This window comes from Prorops nasuta, unplaced genomic scaffold (assembly GCF_024137725.1).
Source record: "Prorops nasuta isolate Cenicafe-Biocafe unplaced genomic scaffold, Cenicafe_Pnas_1.2 PNAS00033, whole genome shotgun sequence".
Lineage (NCBI taxonomy): Eukaryota > Metazoa > Arthropoda > Insecta > Hymenoptera > Bethylidae > Prorops > Prorops nasuta.
Window position 1 is genome coordinate 1706092 of NW_027116830.1, and position 19909 is coordinate 1726000.

General features: G+C 43.7%; 2 protein-coding genes across 3 annotated transcripts; one reads left to right on the forward strand and one right to left on the reverse strand.

Annotated features, from left to right (window-relative positions):
• The first annotated feature begins 244 nt into the window (after positions 1 to 244).
• On the forward strand, positions 245 to 3299 carry LOC136783277 (serine-rich adhesin for platelets-like). 2 transcript variants are annotated; one of them, XM_066743315.1, is made up of 4 exons: positions 245 to 512; positions 580 to 688; positions 762 to 2136; positions 2236 to 3299. In XM_066743315.1, exons 1-4 carry the CDS (start codon positions 436 to 438, stop codon positions 3186 to 3188), a joined length of 2514 nt encoding a protein of 837 aa, XP_066599412.1. In that variant the 5' UTR covers positions 245 to 435; the 3' UTR covers positions 3189 to 3299. The 2 variants fall into 2 exon arrangements, with proteins under 2 accessions (XP_066599412.1, XP_066599411.1); XM_066743314.1 differs by having other exon boundaries at positions 247 to 512; positions 762 to 3299.
• Positions 3300 to 3438: 139 nt separating this feature from the next.
• On the reverse strand, positions 3439 to 4748 carry LOC136783334 (thiol S-methyltransferase TMT1A-like). The gene is made up of 3 exons (XM_066743429.1): positions 4368 to 4748; positions 3789 to 4048; positions 3439 to 3727 (listed from the first exon to the last, which is right to left on the reverse strand). Exons 1-3 carry the CDS (start codon positions 4642 to 4644, stop codon positions 3467 to 3469), a joined length of 798 nt encoding a protein of 265 aa, XP_066599526.1. The 5' UTR covers positions 4645 to 4748; the 3' UTR covers positions 3439 to 3466.
• Between the last annotated feature and the right edge of the window lie 15161 nt (positions 4749 to 19909).

Sequence of the window (19909 nt, forward strand, 5' to 3'; positions counted from 1 at the left end):
CTGGTGGTGAATTCAGAACTGACTTAGAAAGGAAAACATTGAAAACATTTTTCACAGAAATTAATATTTAGTGTGTCGAACATATTGCAAAAGTAATTCCATTAATGGTGACCTAATAATTATATTTATTCTATTTTTTATAACTTGCACTATCTTTTTTTCTCTACTGTTTTCCTTTTTAAGCGGCCATTTTTATCACTATTCGATGCGCTACCTAGTGAGTGTTGCGATGGCGAATAAAGCAGAAAAGCTGGATTTACCGACAGAGTTGTAAGCCAACTTCATCGTTGATAATTTGTTAGTGTGATACTCCTTGAAGCAGCTGGATTTGGGAGTTATTATTATGTCAATTAAAATTTGTAATATTGTTAAATGTATTTTTTATTCTTTATTCGATGTTTAAATTATTTGTATTACTCAGTATAGTTTAGTGGAATGTATGAGAAAAAGAGCATTAATAAAAACTACAATCATGATACTTCATGTCAACAATCTTCTTATAAAATTGAAAGGTATTTGATGTTAAAAATATTATTGTGTGTATTAAATTTCTTTTATACAGTACATATAATATTTCAGGGTTACAGAAATTGACCAAAGTCATTTTCTTAATATTAAAGTATCAAAGGAAAGTATTGAAAGGCGTAAAAATTGTTGGAATAAGTATTTTGATAAATATACAAAAAAGGTGAGGAAACTTGTAAGATATTAAATTAATTGAATAGACTTTTTTGGAATACTATTAGAAATTGAGATTATAGATTCTAGATGATACGACACTAAATATTGACACACTGCTACCAGTGGAAATCAACAACATGGAGCAGCAAGATATCGAGCAGTCAGATGTCGAGCAAGAAGATGTTGAGCAGCATTGTTTACCAATGCGTAAATCTCCATCTTCTGTACAACATTGGATCGATACAGGATATTTACCTACAAATACAGTACTTCACAGTAGTGAATATTCTGGTACAGGTTCATCGTTGAGTGAATCTGTACTGTCTTTTGTTTCAAGTCCCTTCATCAATAAATCGAGTGGAAGAAATATAAGTAAAAGTCTTAATGTTTTTGATAGTTCTTCTGATAGCTCTGTAGATACAGCTGCATATATTTTATCCAATGCTAATGTAACTAAATCAATAGATACTATAGCTATTATGGAAGGTGCAAAATGTCAAGCCGATGTATCTACACCAAGCAAGTACTTGGTTAACAGAAATAATAAATTAAATAGCCCAGGCAAATCAGTTTATGACAATTGCTATGAAATTAGTAAACATAAAAGTTTGGAGTGCAAACAAAGTAAATGTCTTAATAGCGATTTGAAAGAAAGTGGAATAAATAATAGAATTGTACCAATGAATGATAAAATATGTAATTCCTCTAGTCAAGAAGCAATAAGTAAAGAAGTAGTAGAACAAGGATTTGAATTGGAGAAAGAGTTACAAGGCATATGTAATGAACAGAAATCTAATCATAGCAGCGAGAACTCAACTTTTTTCACTATCTTTAAACCTGCAGAGCTACATATTAAAACTCAATTATCTAAACGTAAAAAATTATATACAACTAGAGATTCTCCTGTTGATCTGTTGTCTGTGAAATGTAAAACAAATAGTCCTCAAAAATCAAGGGAATCTTTACACCCAGCTTTACATGTTTATAATTCAATTTTGAGTGATACACCAAAAAGGAAAAGCAAAGTAAATTCCAAACAGATATTTATGGATTCAAAAAAATACGTAAGGAGAACAAATGAGGGAAATGAAAAACTCAAAGCAAACAATAAATTGAGAAATGAAGCAAACATGTCTGCTAAACTGAATACTGAAATCAATAATGAAGCTTTTACAGAATGTATGGAAACATATACTACCAATTTATCAGTTAATAATTCATTCAGTATCTCGACAGAAACAGAGGGTAGAGTTCCTTTTAATAGGAATGAATCAGTAGAAAGTTCAAATGCTGCCATAGACTGTAAAGGAAGCTACAAAGGACGTAGCGATGGTCAAGGAATACGAAATACATCGATTGTGAAAAATTGCCCGGTAGAAGTACATGAATCAGTGGGTACAAATAGTGTCGAGGACATTGCACCTGTAAATTTATCATTAGATGAAAGTGACGCGAGTACGTTATTAATTTATGAATGTAATAATTCTAATGATAATTGTTCATTTACCTGTAACCGTTCTGGTTCGACTAAACAAAATTTGCCCATTTACATAGACGCATCAACTAATGACAGGTATGGTCATACAATAAATTTAAGCAAAGAAAAATTAAACAAAAGTACTTCAAGTTCAAGAAAAAGGAAATCGAAATCTGTGCATTCAAAAGGAGTTGTAACAATAGGATCTCAAAAAGATTCGAACAATTCGACGATTGTAAGTAATTCAATATTATCGGAGACTATGATAAGAAAACTTTTTCATAAAAATAAATCAAATTTACTGCTGTCTAACGATGAAAGCAATTATGCTGATTTAATGAATTCATTGATGTCCATAAGGAAAAAAAGCGACAAATCAGGTAAATCACGGAAGGAGAAGACATTGGATATCTCTATAGAAAATTATGAAAAACTGAAAGCTAAAAAAGACGGGGTTTTTAATAGTGTAAATAATAAGGAATCAGTGTTAAGCTTAATAGATTCAGACGACGATTTATCGAGAGATAAAATATCAATTAAATCCAAAAAATTAAAAACTAATACGGCGGGCCAAAGTAAACATTCGATAAATATACTGCCGAATCAAGTATTAAGCAATACATTAGAAAGTGCTAAAAATACAAGTGATAGAAATAGTAATCTGAAACGGGACAGTGAAATATTGTTATTCCAGACGTGTTTAAGCGATTTGGAATCTAGCTCCGATGATTCCAACTCTACCAAATTAGATAATAGAACATTAACAAATCATGAAGAGGCTTTAAGTGACTTGAATTTAAAGAAAAGCAAAAGGGATAATTCGTCACAAATAAGTTTGACTGCAGATTCCGGCATGCTTCAATCTTTTGACAGAAGAGAAGTTTCTACATTATGTAAAAAGAGAAATAGTTCAAATGAGTTAGTTTTATCGAAAACTATCGAGAAAAAAAATAAACGGACTTCCAGTGATACTAGTTTGGAAAACACTTATATTTTTCAGACTAAGCTTTCTGATTCTGACTCCGATTAAACGAGGAAAGAGCATTTTCTCTTTAACAAACATAATGCTTTCGATTTATATATTGTATTGTAGCACTTAAACAGAAATTGAATAAATTTGATATTGGTATTGCCTTTATTATATTTGAAATATTAAATTCTATGATAAGGATTGTTTTTTGTTATTACTCTTTGAAATCAATTCATTTTGCGAATAATTTTTTTAACAATTTTGTTATTTATATTAAAATGAATGATTCCAGTTTTGTTTAAAATTGTTGAGCTGCTAAAAGTTGCAAAAGATAATCGTCATCGATTAGCCGTTCCTATAATATGATATTTTGAAAGGAAAAGGTGGAGAGAATTGGATGCTTGCCCCATTAGAGTAATGGGTGTTAATTGAACTTTTGTAAAACCAACTTTTTCAATTTCCTTGGCAATGTCCAAATCTAAACGGCAATCGCCATAAAGCGAAGGCCAAATATTTGTGTAAGAAAGAAATTGTTGCAGCCACCTGACAAACATGCTTTCCTTATCGACAACGTGTTCCATAAAAATATATTGACCGCCCTATGAGAGAAAAAACACATGATTTTTACAGTATATACAAAGTCGTTTATCGATCACTCACCGGCGCAAGAATTCTTCGGATTTCACGAAGAGTAGCATTAATGGATTTTACTGAGCAGAGAGATCTAGTGCTCACAACAACATCCACAAAGCCCGTGGGTACATCTTTCAGTGAGCTTCCATCTCCATGAATGACGTGTTCTATTTGTACGTGAGAAAATTGCCAAGCTCGACTTTCAGATTGCAGATATTCTTTTAATTTCAAATTCCAGTCTACGACTAATAAGCGCGTGCCTTCCGGATAAAATTGAATGTTCTCGCCTATAGAAGATTATTATTTCAAAATCACCAACTAAAAATACTTATGCATAAGCAACTATATAGGGTTTGCCACTTCAAACGCTTCAGGCCATAGGTGCAAAAAGACGCCTATAAAACGTCGTAACCATAAAATATATTAATTTTTTCAATAGAACTTCTTCCAAGCCTCCCAATAATTGCATTCAGAGAGGCATTGTGCAAAATTTTGATATTTCCAATAGTTGTAGGGAAAGAGACACGCATAAAGGATTTCTTACGTGCATGATTTAGGGCGTGTTTAATGGCAGACCTTATATAATTGTACGATGGATGCACACACCAGTTTTAACTCCAATCTCGAGTAATCGAATGCATTTTAAGGAGCGCAATGTCAAATCGCTGGATTCGTAGGTCTGAAGATGCTTGAACAGTTTTTCCTTGTAAGGGAGGGCAAGCTCGGCACACTCCGTTTCGAAGCCAATGAGATGCGACCTGTAACAATGTTTACGCAATTTCTGCCATTTCCTGGCAAAAAGATAAAATCCGATAAGTAAACACAGTAGTGTTAAGCCGTAAGTAAGAAAAAGATCCCTCATCCATAAGTCACTGGTACTCATGATATATAATGTTATAAAACTCACAGAGCGAGGTGTAATTGCAAGGTTATTCCGAGTTTAGAGCTCGCGCGAGTATAGGAAACGTGCAGCAAATACAATGATAACGAAGTATCAATGCGCAACTGTATACGTATACATAAAGACACCCTAAAAAGTGCGAAAATTGGCCGATAGTTGTGCTGATAGTATGCATATGTACTAATCCACATTCTCATCTTAATGTCATTGTATTAGTATGCACTGTCCCCACGCGCGGGCGACTGGCACTCGAGTTTGATAAGATAAGACCGAGAATTTTGTAGATTGAAAATTACGCAAGCAGACGCCAATAAATGCGGATATACTATGTAGTTAAGCGTTAAGAGCCGAAGAAGTAAGGAAGAAAGAAAGCAAGCGAGAGTAAAGCAGCAGGAGTGGTTGCATAGCATTACCAGGGTTTCCAGTGGATTCTCCCGAATCAGCGAGCAATCGCGAAAACGGACGGCCCCCTCTCCGCCCCAGTGGAAAACAAAACGCCTCCGGATTGCGAAATGCCTCTCAATCGAACTCGACGACGAGTGAAAAGCCAGTGGGAGCCGCGCTAATCGGTTCGCCCGTTGTTTGCGGTCACTCTTCAACCTCGTACACAAATCATCACAAAGAACCCAAAGTCGCTGGTTGCCCCCTTTGTGGGGCACCCTTGCTGATCCACCATTTTCTCCTTTCGAAAACGTCCAGGCTTTGTTTCTCGCGTTTTAATCCCTCATTCCCTGTTTCCCTGTACGAAGTATGCTCGTGTGTGGCTGTGGTGTACATTAAAATATACTGCACAGCATACATATATGTATACATAATAGAGAGACATTTCGCTGAGTCCCGCACGCCGGCCTGTCGATCGCAATGATAGGCGGGCGTTTTGCTTCGTGCTCGGCAATAAACCAGCGCCCTCTGGCCAGACTCCGTACGTGGACAAGTTGAATTTGCCAAAAGGCGGCTGCTGGCCTGGCCCCTGGCCCTGTCTGTACTCTGCAGCTCAGTGACACTGCTCAAAGTCGCTTATCACTTATCGCGAATAGCAGCAAGCAACGCGGCAGATGTACCCAACAATCGCTAGCACGACGATTAAGTAAAGTGTCATTCGGGCTATTTAGTCGAGCTAATTGCAGCTAGAAGAAGGACGATGCATGTGTGACACGCGACACCAGCTTATTAGTAACGCACACGGCCGACATATGCCATATAACCTAGAAAGTTTCGCCTCGGTACCTGCTTGCTCACGGAGACCATAAATTTTCCAAACAAGCAAGTATATAGGTATGCTCACAGGCTGCACGAACAATCGCGATCGTAGTGAGTGGTACCGAGTACGAGTTTCTAAGAAGCTGGTATATGCATCGGGGGAGAAGGAGAAGCCATTGTTTTTCGAAGCGTCTCTCGAGCCTTTGGCAGCAGACATCGATGTCGTGTGGTACACGCAGATTCCTACTCACCTCTTCTCGAGAAGAAGCCTCTTTTTTCGTCAAGCACCGCCACGACAGCGGAGTCGGGTGTCCGTCATTGTCTCACCATTCTTGGCCAATTCTAATCAATATTTTCACAATATGGCGGCCCATTGTCTTCGGCACGAGCGCGAGTCGCAAGGGCACTTGGATCTATTGGCAAAAATGAATTCTTCTTCGGAAGCATTGTCCACGTAGCGTTCTCGGCTCGTCTCCGCGCAGAGGTAATCTCGTCGAGTCGTCGAAGGAACGTCACGCTCGAAGCGTGAAAATGCCAGTTGAAAAAGGTACATAATCACTGCATCACTGGCTTTTAGCCTAGTGTTCGACTCTTTTGATAATTTGGCGAGCGTGACGGTTTTCCGCCGGCCGGATGGAAAAAGGACGAGGGACCTCTTTCTTCGGGGAGCGTCGTTGGTGGCTGCTTGGCGATTATGCACGCAATAAATAGATTATCGGCTCGCAAGCTTCTTATGCAGAATCTCTACACACGAGTTTCCCTTTGCAATTTCGAGGATTCGTCCTCGCGTGGCAGCGGGTAGTTGCCTCATGCTTGTCGTTCCGGAACAGAATCAACTCGTTAAGCATTGTCCAAACTTGAAAGTTGGACTATTGGCGCGCTCGAGCTGTAAATCAATGTTAGGCGCTGGTCCGTTGGAGATTTTCAGGATTTTCCTTATTGTCACCGGTTATGACTTGTTGACGCTCGCCATTGTCCAGAACGGGCCAGTTAATGTCTTTATTGGTTTACGACTGGCCTGCGTCTCACGGTATTGCTGGCTGACTCGCGACGAGACGCGACGCCTCTGATGCCTAAAATCTCGATAAACAATCGCGGGATACCGGCTATTTTTCTGCGCAGTGTTGCTTTATAGCTCGTAGGCAGCAGCATCTGGTCCAGTCGGCGTCAAGATTTTGCCGACAAACAAAGAGCTCGCAAATCGGCAGCCACGCCTACGGCCCCCGGTCTAGTCGGGGCCCCCAACGACAATAGCCCAGCCATGTTTTTCAATATTTAGCCATCATGACTTTTCGTCGAGGCTTTTTCCTCCGAAATCTCCGCGTCGAATTGGAAACTAGATAATTCAATTAGAGGACGCAGCTGTCGAGTATGCTGACTGGCTCCGCAGGTAGAGATTCAACGTCGGATGAGAGAGGGTCGCCAAAAGGAAGACTATGTATACAGGAGCACCCTCATCACGATCTTTCTAACCTTACATTTAAATTTGCACCTCGCCACGCTCACATTTCCACACTCTTCTTTATTAATATAGCTTGTGCATTATTCAGTCCGTGGTGCATTACTCGCCGATCGAACGAGCGAAACATTATAGGATTTTGGTATGTGCAGGAATTCGACAGGGTCCAGTCGCTAGGGTCATGAGGAGCGGCAACGGGAGGTCTTACGAAGGGCCTCGGGAAGGCTGTAAATTACTGATCCTCATTGCGTCACGGTTAAACGCAGCCTTTTCCGGAATGGAGGACTCCCTCCCTCTCTCTCTCTCTCTCTCTCTCTCTCTCTCTCTCTTTTTAACATGCCAAGTTTCCTAACCTATAACGACAATGTACGAGGCCGCGGGTGACTCGCGCGTCACCGCCATTTTCTTCCTCTCGACGGGAACCCCCGTGAGCCCGAGCCAAAGACACGCTCGATGATGTTGACTGGCATCCGTGACGGCCCCCGATAATACCGCCTTGTAAAACACTAATGTCCTATCATGAGAATTCCTCGCCTGCTCTCCTTTCAACTGACAAAGCGATTTTCCGCCTAGAAAGAAAAAAATACGCTCCAGTCCGATGAAGATTTTCTCTCGTCGAGGAAAAGTGCTTTACGGCTTTATAGAAGAAAGACTGTGCCTTGGAAAATCGGAAGCGAGGTTAAGCAGCTATATCGACTACATTTCGAGGATGAGATTAGCACGAAGCACAGCGCACAATGTGCGCGCCGCGACGGTGGAAACTATTTGACAACCGATACTCCTCCCTCTTCCCCTCCGTATCATACGAGCGCTGCGATCGTCGAGCATACGAGAAAAAGGACGCCTGCCACCGCGACGCTCCGCCCACGATCCCTCGACTACACAGACGCCGACAGCACGCATTTTCCTTCAAGTTCCCAAGTATCCCATTAATTTCGGCTACTTGCGAAAGAAAATAGTGCTCTTTCTTTCGAAACATCGTCGATTTACGGAGAAACGCGACTCCACTTGGTCACCATATACAGGAGCCAGTCGACTCATTATCAGCTCGTTAGCCGAAACTTATCGGGCTGTTTATCCGTCGCTAGCAGGTCTAGCAGGATTCCAGTAGGGTGGCCGTGCCTCGCCGGCTTTTTTCTTTCATCTCTGCGGCAGCATCTTTTTCAAGCTTTCCCGCCACGTACCACCCACACGCTAGCACAAAGTTTTCTTTCTCGAGGAATATCATGTGATTCGTCGAAGAGAATCTTTGCGAAGCACCCATAGCCAGGTGCCGACGAAGAGAGCGACGATGCCGGCGGAACTAATGGAGCCACAAATCAATGACGCGATGGGCCATCATTACTTTTGCCAACAGAACGTGTTTACCACACAGAAACCGACGAATATCCGTCGCTGCAGCAATAGGGGAGAAGCGATATACTATGCTCACGCTCGATCGGTTGTATTGTGTTATTTGTCGTGTTGGCCCCTCCAGCTCTCCGCTCCGATTCTCCCCCGATACATCACTCTCTCGCTCTGTCTATATATGTATATATATATATATATATATATATTTTCTCTATGATTCGTCGTCCACCACGACCAATGCACAAATCTGTAATAAATTATACCGAGAGTGAGATGTAAGAAGCGTCTGATGTTTACCGAAAAGATGGTTTCGTTTACAAGTCAGTGGGTTGGTCGTTGCCTCAATGAGAGAGAATTGAAGAAACAGCTGTTTTGAAAGAGCGTGGTCTGAGAATGGAAAGAGCGAAAAAGGTGAGATGTGTTCTGGAATGTCGGACAGCTTGGTTGAGCGCGGAAGAACTGTCGGAAGGAATAGAGAATATAATCGAGGACGTCCTGGAGTGGTTTGCGGCGCGCGGTTCGTTTGTCGAGGCCCACGTGACAAATGCACGCGCAGAATAGAAGTCGGCCAAGACCAATGTCGCCTCTGATCCATTCACGAATGCCTTTTTACCTTTTCTCACCTCGACAGAATTGTAAGTCGCCTCGCCCAAGCATAATACCTCAAATCATTCTCATAATCTCACGCGTCTCCACTTTTACAGGCCCAAATATTTTCCTTGAATATGTGTTGCTCGCTGCTGCTTCCAGGAGGGATCAAACGTTTCAACTATTAGCTGCGCCAGCTTAGGCCTTTACGGCTCTATTATTGCTCGAGGCTTTTGCTGCCCGTCGCGTCGCGTCGTCGCTGGTCGTCACAGGGATCCCCGTGATTAATGGCATCCCCTCCCCTTCCAACGCCACCACCGGATTCCTTTAGCAACGACTCCTGACCAATCAAACATCTCTCACACTCGGTCGATAAATAAACATGGAGAGCGACATCTGTTGTTGAGCAAATGTTTGTGTACGGATCGCTCGGTAGAGAATCCATAATTAACAGAATATGGGAATCGGAAGCTCCAGCGAGAGGAGACGGTTTTTTCTCGTTGATTTGTGACTCGAAGCAGTCGGTTTCTTGTCGCAGCGATTGTCGCGCGTTGTGCCCCACGAGTTTACACACAACAGGCTGACGCGCATTTTATGCGATTCCATTGTCGGCATCGACACCGGCCTCCCCCCTCCTTCCCTACCCTCCACAACTCCTAGTCCTTTCTCTCTCCCTCTAAGCAGTTTGTGTCGCGCGTCCCTTCCAATTCCAACCTTCGGCATTTCGCACCAGGTTTCTCTTCCCTGCTGAGATATCTCCATTATGGTGCATTATACTTCCAGCCAGACCTGCCGAAACACTGCTCGACCCTCGTCCGCCACTGAATCATCTGCCCGAGAAATCAAGTGCTCGATGAAGACATTGATTATCATATTGTTATCCGAATCTTGTGCTTTCCGCAGGCAGATAAGAGAGCCGCAAACGATAATTCTACACTGGCAAATTAGTCGTGGAGCATCCCGTGGGACGAGCTCGCACGTCATTTTCAGTTAACCTCAACAATGAGCCCCTTTAGTCACGCGACACCCGAAATCCCTGGTACCCCACCGATCGAATTCAGCCGGCATCGCCAAACACGCGGATCATCCCCCTTCGTGTTGCATCTTCATCGATTTTTCTCCAATATAATTGCTCGAACCGACGAAAATCTTGTCTTGAAAAAGGAAGGAAGGTAACTTGAGGAGCAGTGCCATCTATTAGCCAGTGTCAAAGTGTGTAAGAGCATTGTGTGTTGTATTTACGATCTCGCGGAGGATCCTGAGAATTAGCTCTCGTATTCCGACACCGCCTCCTCCTTCTTCTTCAGAACCATCCGACCCGCGTAATCCTGGCCAAGGATAATCTATACACAATGGCCTGGCAAATATCCACTGTAAATGCTCCACTTAGAATTGTGCCAGATTTCCAATCGAGTACCCTCACCTGTCCCCCCCCCCCTCCCCCTCCCTCTACCCTTCTTTTTCGCTTCATCCATAATTTCGCGTGTATGAATAAATCAACGCGTGTAGACTGTTTAAAAGTTGTGCGCGCGATCTGTTACAATTAATAACTCGATATTGGTGGAGGTAAATTTGCATGAAGAGAGTAGAAAAACTCGCCATAAGGGTAGATATCTCGCTGAGATAGGAGTTACTTGTTCGGTTCGCAGTAATTCGATATCGTTCGTATAGGGTGACCGCTCTGGAATGGGAATTGAAGAGGAGAGGGGGCCAGAAAAAAAAAATGCAAACCTGACCCAAAGCAGCCGAAACCGTTTGTATTTGTTCAATTTACAGTTACGTAATTCCATAATGAAGAGGCCGGGAACTGCGAGTGCCTTAACAATAGTGGGCCCCCCGTCAGATTTGGCCAGCACAAAAGGCATGGGGGTGTCGTATTTCGCAGTTGTTTTTCTGTAAACAGGGAAAGCAGCGAGCTACTTACTTCCGAAGAAATCCCATAGTCCCCCCCCCCCCCCCCCCCCCGTGTGCTTTGCGCAGATTTCTTGGGAAACGGAAGAAGATGCAGCGGGCAAACGGCTGTGCGATCAATCGACAAATTAGGGTAGAGTTCCGTAAAAAAGAGTCGACAAGCTATAGGTGTTATTTTAGGTTGCCTGGCACAAAGCATCGCAAATCGTCCGAGCTAAAAAATCTCCTAGGGCGCAAAGTTTACGTTTCTTTGGCGCCTTGCACACGTCAATAATTATTTGAACGCTTGAAATTTCGATACTCGAGTGTTGACAGATGATTAGGGAGTATTTGTAAGCTTGGGTCTCATTGGCGATGCATTATTAGCGCGCGGAATGCCAAGGTTTTGTTGTCAGGGTTAAAGGGGTTGGGGATCGTCGAAGGGTGGTCGTCCAGGTCGCGAACGGTTGGATATGCAAATTGGAATGCGCGGAAACGTCATCGTAGCTGCAGAGAGAGAGAGAGAGAGAGAGAGAAAGAGCAAAGCAGCAACAGCGAGTACTCTCTCTATATACTCTTTGTTTACATAGATGGCGCACAGCACAGCCCGAGGTGAATCGACAACAATAAGTCTCGGCTCTGGTCCGTTGTTGTTCTTCTGGATTATCCGCCAAGGTTTTTATACGAGTACGAGACATTAGAGGCTGTTTATTTTAATAGTGCGGCTACCCGATGCACAGAAAGCTTCAGTTTGCCTGCAATTATTTGCGCCGAGTGGATAAATAACTCGAGCAATCGATATAATTCTTACAGCGAGCTATACACTGTGCGTACGTGTGGTAGAGCCTCGTATAAGACGCGAGTAGAAAGAGTGGGGAAGGGGGGATATTGAGACGCGAGTAACTCATGGATTTTCATGGCTGAGTTTTTCGTTGAAATGTAAGTCACGTTGGTTGGAATAAACGAGCACGTATACATATTATATAGGATCTGCTGGTGAGACGGTCCTCGCATAATGGCGGGTCACCGTGACTAAAAGGGCTAATCATGACAAATGCAGGCGTTCCAGGCTGTTCGCGAGGCACCTTCGAGAGGATCTTCGAGGATGCATCTTCATCGCCACTCTTCTCTTCTCTTCTATGAAGGAATAACAGGTGAGGATCGACGCAGATGATCGCTTCGAGGCTATTTATTCACGTGCTCTCCAGAACAATCGTCAGCATCTGCGAAACCCTTTCGCTTTTCGACAAATATTTAGCTTCTTCCTTGATTTTATCGTTTCGTCGGTGAATGAAAGTGAGCAACGATGATGGGACGTGGTGATGGAAATAGTGGGGAGGGGGGAGGAGGGTGAGTACCTACCTGGAGGGCCGGAAAAAAACTCTAACGCTCCCGTAAGTTTATAAGAAACATTTGTATCGGTCTCTCTCGGGGTCGTGGCCTCCTTTGTTGCTCGATGACGTTCTTTCGCTTCGTTATTGCTAGCGTTCTCGTACTCTCTCTCTCTCCCTCGGCATATGGCCCCGAGTATCGTGTTACTAGACGTTTGTCATCATCAGAACCGCCATTGTTCCTCAGGCTTGCCACTCTCGATTCGCAAAAATGCCAATTTTCCCCGCCCCCCTTCAATTTCTACCAATTCTACCATCCAACAACAAGTTCTCTGCTCGATCGGCTCCGCGCGACGATTAATCGTTCTCGTTATACTATACCATATATATAAAAGCACCGGCGCAATATCGTAAATATATCAGAATTCAACGTATTTACGATTTAAAGCTAACCTAACCCTACTTGAGAATTTATCGCAGGCAGCCTCCTCCGAACTACCCAATCGCAAATTACCGTGATTTGAAATTTAAGCTTGCGTGAACGTTCTCGACGTATACACTATATCAACGCTGGGAGAAATTGGGGTTAAAATGGCGTAATTCGCGAGAGAAAAAAATGCCGCGCAGCTGCCTACCTGCGCGTTTGATTAAGCGTAATGAACGATCCCGGAGAGGCTGGATCGCGTTACCAGAAGGGGTTTTCTAATTCTTTTTCAATCTTTTGCAGAATTTCGAGGATTGTCGCTATGGATTCCCCGGAGGAGTCGATCCCAAGGGTAGCATCCATAAGCGTGTACTATATATATACATACAGCGTACAAGAGGAGGACGAGGCACGTCGGAAATTCGCTCGAATCGATATACGCATTGAAGATCTCTGGCTTCATCGATCAAGCGGACATTGTGGAGGCTTGACACTGGCTGAAGGTTGTTTTGGCAGCGACGCCGTAGGCGGGTATCCGGAAGTCAATGGACACGCGCGAATCGGAGGTTGGACTTCAGGGCCGGCCATTATTCCTCGGAGGCTCTCGTGGGCCGCGCCAGGTTTGATGGATCGCGATCGCTCGGACAATCGATTGTTCGGCGAAGCGACCGCCTTAGCCTTTCTCTCTCGTAGTCATACAATCTCCCTCCCCCTCTCTTTCTCCCTACGTGCCTGTCTTGCCCATTTCTTCAATCGATTCACTTCGCAGGGGATCCTGAAAAACAATGCCACCGACAATTGGATTATAAGGTTAACGGGTCGACAGCTGAGCAACGAGAGGCTGCCAAGGGACTCTCTGGAAAAGCAGATGAACTACCGTTAAAGCTTCATTTCTGTTTGACAAGCCACGGGATATTATCCGCGCGTATAATCCCGCAGGATGACAATATTTTTAATTCCGAGCAGGATGTAACAGGATCAGCGTGGCCCGGGGTAATGTTATACCGTATACCAACGGCTAATCTACTTTCAGGCCACGGTCAGGGTTAACTTTTAATCTCCTTAAGTTTTAGGTTCTCCACAAGCAGCCATTTTCCCTCTTCCACCTTGAATCCTCTTATAGAAACGTCAGGTATACGGTGTACACCGGCATGGACACCGCAAATTCTGTCCGTATACGTGGAAAATCAGCAGTGGTGTATGGGTCGAGGAAGAAACGAAGAAAAAACAAGAAGATAAATCGGCGGTGATTATAGCAGGCCACGAAGAGAATGCTGCTTTCCCGTGTGGAGGAAACATTAATAATATAGCGACGAAATGCGGCCACCCGCGAGCGTGTCTGAGAGCTCGATTAATGCCAGCCGACCCTCGATGACACTTCTAAACAATATTTCTACGAACTATCCGTCAAGCCGATCGTAATCCGCTTGGAATGAGAAATCTGCATCGTTATATGTTGCGCGCGCAGACGCACCAGGGGCTATGAGCGAGAGAGAGAGAGAGAGAGAGAGAGAGAGAGAGGGGGGGGGGGGGGGAGAAAATGCCGATGTTTCTGCTGCTGTCATTGTAAAAAGCAAACGCATCTCTAAACTGTTCTGTATATATTAAGGCTGCTTGTGCGTAGATAACGATTCGATAGGGCACACACGGCGTTTTGGGTTTCATAGGCTCCTCGGGCACGTGCACCGAGGTCGAGTGCCCGTACGACTCGCATATGCTTCTGCTCCTCTCGCTTTTATCTACTCGAGAGACGAAAATCTCCCTCCGTTCGGCCGAGAGCCGTGTCCCTGTGTTGTCGTTGCGCTGGCAATACCCAGCAAACAAATCGTAAAGAAGAAAATCTTAACGCGTCGCGCCACCTCGTAAACTTTCCGCCAGAATTTATTAGCGAAAAGGGTTGTCCTTCTCTCGTTAATTCGTCGGATACTTTACGACTGCAGCATTGTTGCCTGGCTTCTTTACGACTTGGCTCCATTACTTCCGCTTCCGTGATCGCAAAAAACGTTTGTCTCAGCGAGAAAAAGGGGTAAATCTTCGAAAGTGGCGAAATGAAAGGCTCGTCTCGACTCGCGCACAGTCATTCTCACGGGAGAGGGGAGGTAATTGAATGATGGAAGGTCGAGTGAAAGGCGGCCATTTTGGTTCCGTTGAAAGCCGCTCGTTTCCTTCCTGACGGGCGCGAGGCGAGGACAGCCTACAATTAACGTTTCCATTTCGCAGCGAGAATCATTAACCTGACACGCGTATCCGTTTCTATATAACCGCCGAATCATCCTGCTCGAAATAATCGACGCCGCGAACGAGCGAGCTTCGTGCTTTTCCGTCGTGCGCGCGGATCATAACGCTCGGTGGTCCGTGTGTAACCAGAACACACGAGTTTCGATCGGATCTTCGGATAAGCCTTGAAAATTGCAGGTATAATGCGATGAAACACAATAATGGTAACATAATGGTAACACAAGCCGTCTTGGGCGATTCAATGCTGCTCCTTTCAAGTTTTCAGGAACCCCCCCCCCCCGTCCTCCCCTCCCCTCTCCCTTCACCCCCCCCCCCGTTATTCCTCCACCACTTCTTTTCTTCGCTACTCGATATCGAGATTACTATCTGTGCGCGCCATTATCCTTCGCTACTCAAACGCACCTCGAATAACGCCGCGAAACGTCCCATCCAATGCGATTTCTTTCCGCGTGTTCTGGTCCACCGTGTATGTATACACTGTATATGCATAAACAATTTCGTCCATCCTCCGAGAGGAAGGTCAGCGAACCTCGAAAAGAAACCTGTTCGTGAAACAGCCGATTGTATTTGTCTGTGGGAGATAAATATTGGCAAGCGGCCGGTCCCGGCAAGACCAGGAAGAAAAAAGCCCTATAATAATATATTGTCATTGGGTAACGTCTTGATGCCGGCACACCTTGTAATATATTAATGCGCGCTCGTGTATATAACCGTGAGCTTGCTATACGCTGTGAGTTTTGTAGCAAACGATAATACCTCTCATAAGTCAAAATGATCTATACCCTGGCCGGTCTTTGATTCTCAGCGTCGTCGTCGTCGTCGTCCTCCTCGTCGCCGTCGTGCGGTCGCCCTTCATCCTTTCTCTTTCTCTCGCTCTCTCTCTCCCTCTCTCTCTCTCTCTCTCTCTCTCTCTCTCTCTCTCTCTCTGGCTCGCAACCCCTTTTTCACCTTGCTAATTAAAACTGTTCGAATTTGCGTGATTTCGTTATATATAGAGAGATGGAAATTTGAAGAGCTATGTGAAAGAATGCGGGGACTGGCCATAAATCCCAGAAGAGGATTCGCCACGCTGCACTGGCTGGACAGTAAGGAGGGATGGCTTCCTGCAGACTTGATAATAATAATAATAATAATAACGGTGATAATAATAAAGTCGAAATTCTCGCGAGCGGTATTCTTCGCGCGTGGTTCTACGTTTTAAAACAAATGATAAATATGCGTTTGAGAGTGTCGAACTCCTCTCTCCACTCTTTTCTTTTAATTGAGACATCTGCCATCGCAGTTGGTTGTTGTTCGCGCACCCCATCGCGAATGACGGAATTATTTAGTGCGCGAAGAGCCCTTTGCCCACCGTGAAACCGCCCCGCCTAAACAGTCAGTTAACCGGTGATTTACGAGCGCGCTAACCCTTGCTACCCCTGCGAAGGTCAAAGGCTTTCTGAAAAATATGTAGAATAGAATATAAGCAGGTAGGGCAACGTCTTGTGAAAAAATGCAAAAAATTCTATATCGCGTGTCTGTGTTCACGATACACTGTTTGCGTGTAAACTTGCTGTTGTTAGCCTTGCAAAGGTTTTCTGAAAAATATGTAAAGTGGAATGTGAACACAACGAGAAGCGTCTTGTGAAAAAGTTTAGACAGTTGTGTGCAGTAAGTCTGCGTCTACGACCGAGCTAACTCTTGCCACCACTGCGAAGGTCAAAGATTTTCTGGAAAACATGTTCAACGGCGTAACGTCTTCCGAGGAAAATACGGAGAATCGTTGTTACAGATATAATTGCATCTGTAAGCAAAGTGTATTCGTGATCCAGCTGTACGTGAAGTAAAAACTCTTGTTACCTTCGAGAAGATGCAAGGAATTCTGAAAAATATGTAAAATTGAATTTAAAGAGCGCATCATCTTCCGCAAAGTGCAAAGAATCGTGTATGCAGCGGTTGACGTAGTCGCGTAGGTGAACGAGGCGTATGTTCACCATTCTATGTATGTAGAATCAGCCACTGCGACAAGTTTGCAAAAGTCAAAGTTTTTTACCAAGAAATATGTAAAAGAGAATTCGAGGAGCGTGGCAGCGTCTTCTGAAAAAATGCGAGGAGTCGTGTGTTTTGCAGAGCTAGTCGTATTGGCGAACAAGGCGTGTCCACGATACAGTATATGTACGGTTACACTATACTTAGAGGAATACAGGAGCGTGACGAGCGTGTGGGAGCTCGATCAGCTGCCCAACTAACCTCTCTCGCCTCGTTTCATCTTTCGATGCACGATCGTTATATCGATCTAATTACATTATTAATCCAGCATGAAAACACTGGCTGCGGCCGCTGTTGCACGGCTCGATATCTTATTAGGTTTTCCGCGCGATATCGCCGGTAGCCGTGACACTTTTTATTGATAAAATAAAGGTCCCTAGGTGGCGTGGTCGAAAATAAATTGTATGCGAGAAGTAAAGTTTTCTTTGCTGTATATACATATAGGATATATAAGCAAACGTTGCTTAGAATCAAGCAAGCTGGTCATTCATAATGAAGAGGATGAGCGGTACTCGCAATCGGGTGTGTCATTCCATAATAAAGGCTTTGTGTATCGCTTTCGTGACACGATCCATCTAATATATTAATGCCAGACTAAATTAGCTCGCTATAGTGGTATACACGTTGTGCTTGGCTATATGTATATACACAAGAAACTTTTCTAAAGATTAGCAACGGATGTCCGCGCGCGCAGGTATAAGAGAATCAATCCTATTAGTATACTAGAACCGTATAGAATCCTGTTGGACGGATAGTTTATTTATGGCATTTGCGACTCGAGCCAGTGTAACGACTCTTTTCAGTACACACATATACCATAGCACGCTATAAGAGAGCACACTGCAGGGATTTAAATCTCGCTGATTAATTCAGAAAAAAGTTTGTACTTGTACCACGGTAAAATGTCAGGCGTCGTGCGATCGATCGTTAGCAAAGAATGTAGAAATGTGTCACGTTCCATTGACGGGTTATAGACAAGCCGAAGAACGGCTCGTTATTTATTTCTCCAGGTAAGAAGCAGCAATGCCACTGATAAGGCGAAATGTGTTCTATTGGCATTCTTTGAACGGATAATCCCATAATTTTGCCAATTTGCTTCGTTCACCGTTCATTGTTGTGGGTAAGTCCCAATCTCCGGCGATGTTATTGTGCTCCACGAGCGAGCAAGCCAAGCCCTCGTCGGAGTTGGAGAACTTTTGACTTGGCGACAGAGCCATCTGGCCGATTTTCCATCGTACACGCATTATCTCACGCACATGCATAAACCTTTTTGTGTCCAAACAGAGAATCTTCATGGGGCACCAATACACGCTTGTGCCAGCAGATTTATGTTTGCACGGCCCGGCCCCCCTTAACGCGCCGTGTCGTCCCGGGGTGCGGAGAGGGATGGGGGAGGGACATTGTGTTCCAGTTACATATTTATCGTGTAACAAATAGGCATTCGGTGTTATGATATCGCGGGACCGCACCACATCTAGTTCGCACTCTCCTCTTCGTACTTTCGTACCCCATGACAGCTGTGACCCCTTCCCTTCTGATTTCGAGCTGCTTCGCGTTTTCCCCTCACCCTCCGCGTACCCGTTGCTCCCCCTTTTTACAAACGGAACATTTGCGGTAACACGCTCACTGATCGCTACAATGCTATGAAATAAACAAGTCAATTACTTCTGAGCTGACCGACGAGAACCAGTCTCTCTCTCTCTCTCTCTCTCTTACAGGGAAGATTCAACCGAATTTCCCTTCTATTCTCTGTACTTGTTTTATTTTTAAAATTAGGCATTTTCCTTCGATACGCTCATTCTTCGCTGTCATTCTGGTAAACGAACATGCGAATCATTTGATATCTGTAATCGCTCTGCATGACCACATCAAGTTTTTATAGTAATATTGTAAATTAGTATATAGCGATAGGTATTATTTATCTATATTCCTGATACATTGGCATAAATTTTATGCCATGATTTTCATCGGAAAATCATGAAAGGTCGACAAAAGAAATTCTCTACTTGTTTCATCTAAATGGTACATTAGCGGTAAATACGGTTACCGATAGCTAATACACTATTGAATAAAAGAATTATTCATCGACCGATCGCTCCATATAACAAAGTCAAAGTTTCAGAAATATTTCAGTAACACTGCTATAAATCATTGACAAATTACCAGATATCATTCGGTAATGTTAATGATAAATCATTGCAAATTTTAGCCTAATCTTTAATCCGTAAAACCATCAAAGACCAATCAGAAGTTTTCTACGCCTTGTTATACGAAGAAACAAAATATTTGCTGTAGCACGGTGACCTACACTGGTTGCTGAAATATTCTGAAATAAACAAGTGGCAATTATTGTCGAGCTGACCGGTGAATAGAGTGGTTTCTGCATGGGAACTCGGGAGGAAAGATGGTCGGAAATGGTTGCACTTTAGCAACGGTTAACATATATATGTGATATATATATATAGAGTATAAACGGCTGGTTTAATTACTCACGCATTGGCGCCCTCGAGTGGTCCGTGGGATTTTACGAGCATCCCTCTCTCTGGCGAACCAACTCTCACGTCCTCTTGATTGCTCAAGATTCTACCCTAACGAGATTATAGCACGCCCCGATTCTCACCTAATCGTTAATAATTCGATTGAGAAAAGAAACACGTTTCGTCCTATATAGAATATACTGTATGTACCAAAGAGCAGGTATCCGATGAATCTGGAGGAATCGTTGTGACGTGACGCACA